General features: G+C 39.0%; 1 protein-coding gene across 2 annotated transcripts in view; it reads left to right on the plus strand.

Moving 5' to 3' along the window:
* Positions 1-4477: 4477 nt before the first annotated feature.
* The window catches only part of cxcr3.2 (chemokine (C-X-C motif) receptor 3, tandem duplicate 2), an 18041-nt gene continuing 12900 nt past the window's right edge, over positions 4478-9618 (plus strand). Inside the window, exons 1-2 of one of the 2 annotated variants that reach the window (XM_031288498.2) lie at positions 4478-5019; positions 5392-6521. In XM_031288498.2, coding sequence (XP_031144358.1) covers positions 4984-5019; positions 5392-6498 — 1143 coding nt within the window. In that variant the 5' untranslated portion in view covers positions 4478-4983 and the 3' untranslated portion in view covers positions 6499-6521. Of the gene's footprint in view, positions 5020-5391; positions 7281-9618 lie in introns of those variants that run through there. The other variant, XM_031288506.2, reaches the window with a different exon arrangement.

Below are 9618 nucleotides of genomic sequence, written 5' to 3' on the forward strand. Positions count from 1 at the left end.
GGAAATAACCTTTTGCAAACAAAGCAAAAGTTTGCTCTCTAGAAAACAGACTAAATAATAATATATATTAATAATTAATATTCTAATTATCGTACATTACAGAGACAGACCTTTTTGTTAAAGAGTAAGATCCTTTTTGTTTAACATGAAACAGCCCCGAAATCACCATCACCAAACTAAAAGTAGTGATTATTTACATGGAGTCTGGTGGGTTTGGTGATGGTGATTTCGGGGCTGTTTCATGTTAAACTAAAAGGATCTTACTCTTTAACAAAAAGGTCTATCTCTGTAGGGATCCTTTCCATAATATTGTCAGACACTTAAGGCCGTTGGCAGAAAAGGCAGTTGGACTGATCAGTCTCCCTGAGTTGGTCAAAAAAGTGCCTCGGAACACACCAAAGCGACGAGACGTAATACGTCTCCATAACAGCAGGCAGCACTAATCTGTATTGTCGCCAAAAAATGAAAACCGGCAGCTGATTGGACGAACGTGTCACGTGAGTCTGGCTGCTTTTTGGGATTTTTCCACCGGCCATTAATGGCGACTCATTCAGAATACAATCTCATATTGTACTAAAATAGTTCACCGAAACGTGTGTCTGAAAACATTTTAAGTGAGAAATAGGCCATGCAGTTGCTGAATCTGTCTTCATTTCAGATCGACAAAGGTCAGTTTAAAAGATTTTCGTCAGATTTTGAGAGGCTTAGTCACGCTCATCCTGCTTGCCATTTGAAGGCCAACGGACGACGGCACGGAACACACCGAACAGACTTGAGTTGCTAACCTCGCCAGACTGTCCAACGGCCGATTATCAGCCCGGTGTCTAGCTGCCTTTAGAATAATAATCTGAGTCTGTCAGCGGCAAAAAACTAACTTTTAGTGGACACTAACTGACCATGCACAGTTGTCCTATATAACATTGCAGCCCGGTTCACAGCGATCTTGCTCAATGCTGGACCAATTTTCAAAGATTCACACGAAAACATAGGAAAATAGGGTCCAGGTTGAAAAAAAACTGAAGTTACCCTTTAAGCTTAGGAGTAAACTTAACAAAGCACTAGCTCTTATTTTGCCTTATTGACTTTGTGCCATGTTTGATTTAGACTATTTCAGGGAAATGGTGTTATTCTTTTTTTATTTGCTCTCAGGAGAGCACTGTTTGTGATAACAGTTCACAGTATTTTGTATTTGCACTTTTAAATCTAATGTGAAAAGAGTACTATAATTGTCTTTGCCGATATGTTTGAAGTATTATAAATGTCTTTGCTGTTCGAAGTCCACTATGAAGATATGTTTCGAAATACAGTATGTACAGTATATGCTCCTATTGTTACACTGTGAAGATGGTTAGTGCAAGGTTACTTTATATTTAAAACCATTGCACTGTATGTAGAATTTACAACGACTTGAAAATATAGTAGGTTTAATAAGTAGGTTTGCATAGTTGTGGTTGAATCCACTGCTGTTGATGTAGAGGTTAAGATTTGTGATCCCTCTGTGAAATCTGTTTATGGCAACTGCACGAAGTCATTCATTTTGGGTAAAATTGGTACGTAAGTTTTAATACTCAATATAGACAATTTTGACTGTCAATGCAAATCATTTCAACATACAGCTGTATTTACCTACACACACAAAAAGGAACCGATGGCTACAATACATTTGGATAGAGTTAACTTTAACAAATCATGTTAGATTTAGAGACCCCACTCAGGTACCAGGGACATGATGAAATTGCCTTAAAGTTACATAATACCTTTACATAATACTAGCTTTAAGAAATCAAGTTGCAGTTACAGTCTAAAATCAGGTCTCCTGAACATGATGAAATTACTTAACATTACACAATGAATTTGTATTACTGTAACGGAAAAATGTTAAATTAACACAATTTTAATAGACAGTCTAATGTGAATAAAATATGTTGGTTTGACAAGAAATAAGTAATAGAGAGAGAGGAAAAAAGTATGTCAATTAGCCACATTCTGATCATGTGGGACCGATGTACACATTACAATCAAGTAATGAACTATAAAATGTCATCCTTTTAAACCATTGAATTACCAGCTATACATTCAGTTTAAGTAGCCCCACTAAGTAGGTTGTAGAGGTGCGGCCTTAACTCACATTGCACAACAGATCTGAGCAGCAGATACTATTATAAGCTAAACTCTGATTATAAAAACACCTCACAAGACAGAACAGATGAATGCATTGTTATGCTCTGCTGTGACTCATTCCTTGCATGTAACATTTCAAGTGCATTTTTCGAATATTTTTGACTTTTAAAGCCAATACTTTTTTTAAATCTGAGGAGCTGAATATGGCCAATAAGTAAGAAATTGCGGTAGCCTAGAGAAAGGTGTCATTTCCAATGGGGACTTTGCTGCATGTCATTCCCCCCTCTCTCTCCCCTTTCATGTTTTCAGCTGTCCTGTCTATTAAAGGCCTAAATGCCCAAAAAATAATAAAAATAAATAAATAAAAAAATGTAACTTCCACAAACAAAATACACAAAGGAGGAGGGAATGGTATTGTGTGTTGACTCAGCAGGGATAACATCTAATGAGAAAAGTTGATCTACAAGAGAATAAATATTTGATAGCATTACAGAATGCCTGAGAGCCTTACTGCATTATATTTCATTATATTTTAACTGTCACCTGCTGCATGAATTTAGAGTTTTCCTTTACATAAATAAAGACATTTCCACATTTTACCAGAATGCAGGAAATAAGTGTTTACTCTGAACATTTACTGGACGACTCCTCAGACCCCCCAAATAATGTGTCCAGCCCAATGTTGAAATTAAATCTGTACTCTTGTATGGAGGAATGTTACTTGTGCAGTCAACAACGGTGTTTTGCATTTTATGCCGAGTAGGCCTATTTTCGTATTTTGTATTGCATTTTGTGATGTTATGTAATTTTTTTTACCTGACCTGCCATAATTATCTAACCTCATACCAACTTCCCTTTTACATACAAAAATTATTTCTTACAAAAAAGTTTTTTTCATCCGAGCCCTTATGTTCCCACCACTTTTTAAAAACAATACATAGTTTGTCCACCAGAGAGCACTGACTAGTTGATTTTTACACTGTAAAAAGTCCTGCTTAGTATGTATGTTGGTCAACTTGGTACTTACGGTGATTCAAGAAATGTCTAGCAACTGATATACTGTCATTGGATTTTTTACTCTCCCAAATACAAATATCAGTATCAGCCCCAGGTCACTTAAACAATTCGCAGGGCTATTTCAGTGTCCCGTGTTTAAAAAATGAGGCATGGAGGTGTGTTATTATGGCACCAGGCACCTGCTTTCCTTAAATAGACACTTTGGAGAATTCAGAAGAGCACATATGGTGCCCCTTCTGCTCCTCCATGTGTGCACACGCTTACATACAAACATACCGTTTATATAGCTAACTTTAACAATTTGCTTCTGTGGTGTGTATTGCACTGTTCATCATTCAAGTCGACAGAAGACAGCAAAACATCTGTGATGTTGCACAATAACATAATTTACCAGAAGACCCTCAGTCGAGACAGTAAGCAACCGCGAGAGTGTTCAGTTCCTCACACATTTGAGCTGTTTTTTTTTTTTAAAAGAAATCATATTGTAACACTAAAAAAGGGGATTTAGCTCATTCTGTCCACCCTGTCTCTGGTCTAGTTTGTGGAAGTAAAGCAAAAAGGGGCTTTGTGACTCATCGATGCATTTTATCTCTCAACCAGCATTTAAGTGCTCCTGAGCCTGAGTCTGCGTGAGTTTGTTTGTGGTAAAAAAACAACAGTGTTTTAACAATTTGTCATGAACTGATTTTTAATATTAACTTTTCTTAAAAACTTCTCCTACCCCTGGACAGAATATTAGTTTCAGTGTTTGCTCATATCAAACATCTACAGGAAGGTGTCAAGTCACTATCACAAGGTTGTTTTTATCTTGTTCAAGTTACTTTACAGAGCATGAGAGAGATTTAAATGTATTTCTTTTTACTGCATACATTCTTGCAGAAAAAGCATCTCTAAAGAGCATGTTTGTGGTTGCCCATCAGAGTGGGTTACTTTAACTGTATAGATTGACAAATTACTTCATTTCCTGTTTTTTAATCAACATATAGTATCCAGGATGTCTCTTGTTGGCCACTTTGTTCGCATCCTGTCTCCTTAACACGATCTCAGAAGGTGAGTAAGTAACCCTTACTTGTTTCATTAAACATCTACGTATGAATAGAGCTCTACTTTTCACTCGGCCAAAGCTTTGCAAAGGTGCCGGAATTAAAAATCACTGCAAACAAAACCAGAAACTAGCTTGAAGTATTTTTTGAAACAATTTTTTCTTCAACAATTTTATATTTTCAAATTTTGCTTAGGCTTGTAAAATCCACGGCAATTAAAGAATACTTCTAAGTCTTTACCAAGCTATTACAATACATTCTGACGTAAACAACAAGATAGTGGAGACTGTGAAATTTCTGCCAGCCAAGCACTTTCACTTCTCCTACATTTGTGGAGGATTATTATGTAAAACCAGTTTCTACATCTCAAGGGGTTAAATTCCCATAAATTCTGTTCTCTTTTTAAATTATAAGCACATATTTTATACATCAAAGTTACATAAACTGGATCTTTAGTAGATAAAGTAGAAGACAGAAAATAGAATATTTTCCATATTGAGTGCACCAGACAGCTCTGACTGTCTGTCTGAAGGGGTTTTATAGCTGGCTGCAGCCATGTTTTAAATATTTATGTCACAATTTCCCTGACACAGTCATCAATTCCTACTATAGCTATGTTTGCATCTGTCTAAAATGTGCACGGTTTCGGTTCCTAAAATTAAGACTTCTTCTTTCTGATCCTCCGTCATCTGGACAAGTGTGGAAGAAAAAAGGGATGCTTACCCATTGTGTTTATGAGTGTGTGCTCTCTTGACTGTTGAAGGGTTTCAGGTGTTCTGCTGCCTCCTTGTTTGCTACAAATATGGATCAAGTTCCATCAACCACAGAAGATTACTGGGTGAGTGGATATTTTTCTCATCTTTCATGTACATCTTTAGTCATCAAGAAACACAAAGTGCTAACTGAGACTTCTGTCTCTGTCGTAAATCCTGCAGATATTTTCAGTTACTCAGATGTTGTACAGTATTTAGGACATACATCAATTATCTTTAAAGATCCTTTTTGATGAGGAAAAATACTGAAACTGATTTCATTTGACGTTTTGGGAATCGTATGTCTAAAACATGCCCTTACTGAGGTTCAAGTAAATTTAAAACAATGATTGGTTTTGCATCATGAAGTTTGTGAAATGCTGAGAAGTACACTTTTCTGGAATAACCCATCTGTTTCAAGAATTTGACAGAATTTGTTTCCTCTCTGTTGTGAACAGGACTATGAATATGAAAATTACAGCTTGTCCCCTGGCATGAGCAAGAGTCAAGCAGCCCCATGCTCACAGGATGACATCTATGGTTTTGCACAGAGGTACTCGCCTGTTGTATACAGTCTGGTGTTCGTCCTGGCTCTTTTGGGCAACGTGCTGGTGCTGTGTGTGATCCGACGCTATCGAAACTCTCAGAGGGGCGGAGCCTGTGCTTTCTCTCTGACGGACACCTTCCTCCTTCACCTGGCCATTTCTGACCTCCTGCTGGCCTTCACCCTGCCCCTGTTTGCAGTGCAGTGGGCTCACCACTGGGTGTTCGGCTTGGCTGTTTGCAAGATCTCCGGTGCCCTCTTTTCCCTGAACCGCTACAGTGGCATCCTTTTTCTGGCCTGCATCAGCTTTGACCGTTACCTGGCCATAGTTCACGCTGTCAGCTCTGGCTGGAAGCGCAACACCTGCCATGCCCAGATTGCGTGTGCCTTCATCTGGGTGGGCTGCCTGGGCCTGAGTGGAGTAGACATTACCTTCAAACAGGTAGTGGAGGTGAACACGGTGGGCCATCAGAAGGCGCTCCTGTGCGAGGTGTGGTTCACTGAGAATCCCACCCAGTGGCAAGTGGGGCTGCAGCTGGTCAGTGTGGTTCTGGGTTTTGGGCTCCCCTTGTTGATTATGCTCTACTGCTACATCCGCATTTTCAAGTCTCTCTGCAACGCCACTCGCCGCCAAAAGCGCAAGTCTCTCCGCCTCATCGTCTCCTTAGTGTCTGTGTTTGTCATCTGCTGGGCACCGTACAACTGCTTCCAGCTGGCAGATAGTCTGTACAAGCTGGGATTGGTGACTGGAGGTTGCCAGTTTGGCCGTGTGTTGGACATTGGGACTCTCATCACTGAAAGTGTGGGGCTGTCGCACTGCGCCCTCAACCCTCTGCTGTATGGCTTTGTGGGGGTGAAGTTCAGGAGGGAGCTGGTCAAAATGTGTAAGGGGCTGCTGGGACGGAGAGGCTTGCTGGGGATGGAGGAATGGAGGGAGAAGAGGGAGAGGAGGATCAGAAGAACCACCGGATCTTTCAGCTCTGCAGAAAGTGAAAACACCTCATACTCTGTCATGGTGTGAAACTAATTCGAGAGACAGGAAGGGTGTGTGTGTGTGTGTGTGTGTGTGTGTGTGTGTGTGTGTGTGTGTGTGTGTGTGTGTGTGTGTGTGTGTGTGTGTGTGTGTGTGAAGTTTTTGGAGGTAAGAGAACTTGATAGAATTCAGAGAAAGAAAGGATTAAATGAAAATATATATTTTCAGCTTAATTAAGGCTTCAAAACATGTTCTCAGAGCAAAAAGTAACATAGGCTACTTCTTCCACTGGTGCTTTGATATCTGGTTGTTTGGTATGGTGCAGCTTACGTTTTGTCTTTTTTTCTGTTTTTCAAGAAAACTGTAATGAAATCATTAAGTGCCACATCCCACATGCTGATGCAGTCATGTCACCTTTTGGTGAGAACTGTTGATTTTTGTGTCCATAGGTCAAATCTTGTGAAACATTTAGATTTCTTTATAATCCTGAAAAGCTTGTTCAGCAGTTAAGATGTAGCTTGTGGCTTCAGACTGATATCTCACATCCCTGCAGAGTTTTTCTCATCAGATTCCACACTCATACAGTTTTCAGGAAAACAAGTTTTAGCTTATAAAACAGTGAAAATGTTGTAAATATATCTGAAAGTTGTTTGTGTTGAAATTGTCATTTCTCTTTTTTTTTTCATGATCCATATACAGCTGTTCTCTCAGCTGTGCTTCAAAACTCTGCGAAAGAGTAAATTAAAAGTATTAGCCTACTCATTTCACATTTTGATTTTTACATCAAAATACATACAAAGTTTTTTATAATAAACATTTTTGAATAAAAATATAGTATCATGTTATATATGCATCAACAGCTCATCTTCTCTCTCTACAAGTTTACTACATTTACTCAAGTAGGCCTATTCTATTCTTTACTTGAGTATTTAAATTTTATGCAACTCTACACTTTTTACTCCACTGCATTTGTCTGGCAGCTATAGTTACTAGTTACTTTTCAGATTACAATTGTTCATTGTTCAATTTAATCATTCACTAGTCGAAAATGTTAGGAACCACTAGTTTAATCTTTATCAATACATTGTATTTCATAAGCTTATTATTTATAAATACATATTTTTAATGTAAAATCTTAATCTCAAAATGTATCTGTAGCTGTCACATAAATGTAGTGCAGTAAAAAAGTGCAATATTTCCTAGTACTAAAGTAGAAGTATAAAGTATGATAACATGGAAATAACCTACTCAAGTGAAGTAAAAGTACCTTGAAATTGTACTACTCAATTAAATGTATTACGTGGTTGTTAAGCATAGCATATACACTTAGTCATGTTTGCCATCCTTATGTCTCTGATTTATTTTTCTTCTTTAACTTTTTCTTTATTTAGCTAACTAAACTGAGGAAAACCACGATCCCACTAAAAATCCCCCTCAATCTATCTATAAATTGCAGGAACGTCTGTCTGTCTGTCTGTGTGTCATGCCATATCTCTCGAACCGTTAATCCGATGGATGACCCATTAATTAACCTGACCCACCCTGGGTCAGGTTAATTAAGTCTACTGCAAACTTACAACACTAACATTACCATCGCCAAAATACCCCCGCAAATCAAATCCCCTACTTCACCATTAACCATCAAGCCACTAAACCTGTATGGAAATGAACAGTCTCTGCTGAAGTGTTAAATTCGTTAACGATCATAGACACGAGACAACAACATCTCTCTCTCTCTCTCTCTCTCTCTCTCTCTCTCTCTCTCTCTCTCTCTCTCTCTCTCTCCCCCCGCACACACACACAAACGGTCCGGTTCTGGTGGTTGATGAACGCAGATATATGCTTACTCCACATTTTCATTGTGATATTTTGTGATTATATTCTGAATCTGCCCCGTTCTCTGTCAGGTAAACACAGTAGTAGGTAGGCCTACAATGTCTTCCTCTGATGTAGACGTATGTAGCCTACACTGTAAGTCAGTTGTAGGCTTAAGGCTACAGTGGAGTAAGTGGTTTGGGGTCCTTCTGTAAGTAATTTTGGGGTACAATTTGGTTTTGAAGAATTCTACAACCCCACTAACACAGAACGTTTAGGGAACGTTGGGGAAGTTAGTTTCTGGTTCCCTAAAGGTTAGTTCGAACCAGACCAAAAACTAACGTTTAGGGAACGTTCCCTCATGGTTATAACGTTCCCTAAACGTTAAGGGAACCATCCAACGGGAACGTTCTCCTGTGGTTGCACTGTACCTCCACACAACCTTCCCGTTTGGTTATTTTTGGTTGTTTTTTGATGTTCTGAGTGCGGTGGAAAATGTTTATTTATACCAGCTGCATTTAAGTTTTGAAGTAGCATATAAAAGGTTTGCAGTCACTTCATTTAGATTCACTCAAAAATGATTGGTCTCATAAAATCTAAGTAAGATAAACAGCAAGATAATATATTTATTTTTAGGCTGATAACAATGTTGTTAAAAACAATAACTTGTGCTCGATTTCGTTTTTTAAACTGTATTAGGTGAAAATACTTAAAACAAGAATCTATCAATAGAACGATTTTCACAACTAAGAAAATTCACTTCTTTCATTTCACAGTTCACTTCTAACAAGCGGCTCAGTTCAGTGTAATCCAACCGTTACACCCCCACGCCAGTAGGGGGAAGACAGTGCCTCTGCTCTCAGGTGACCGATTCAAGTCCTGTCCTGACTTCCGTATACAACACCGGTATGCATACCTGGCAAACAAGGCAGACAAAAGATCCGTTCGTTTGATCCCAAATTCGAACTGAAATACTGCCATTGACTAAAACATATGCTGACTACATTTCACCGACGGTGTTATAACGTGAGGTAGGACGAAGATACCAAGAAAGACATTGTCGGCTGTCAACAGTAAAGACTTTTCTCCGCTCAAGACTGCTAGCCCGTATGCTAACGCGGGAAACAAGTTAGCTTTCCACAGCTAGCTATGCCGTGAGCGCTGCTAGCCCCATGGATACATCAACGTTGGCCACAGAGACTGAGCCTTCCCTCGGTAATGTTTTAACCACCACAAGGAACCTGGACAATAAGGTGAGAGATTTTGGTAAACAACTTAAAGAAAGCTCCGACATGGTTGCCAGCATTATACAGCAACAATGGAGCTAGGTAGCTAGCTAACGTTAACGTAATG

Source organism: Sander lucioperca, chromosome 10, assembly GCF_008315115.2.
Source record: "Sander lucioperca isolate FBNREF2018 chromosome 10, SLUC_FBN_1.2, whole genome shotgun sequence".
NCBI classification, from domain to species: domain Eukaryota; kingdom Metazoa; phylum Chordata; class Actinopteri; order Perciformes; family Percidae; genus Sander; species Sander lucioperca.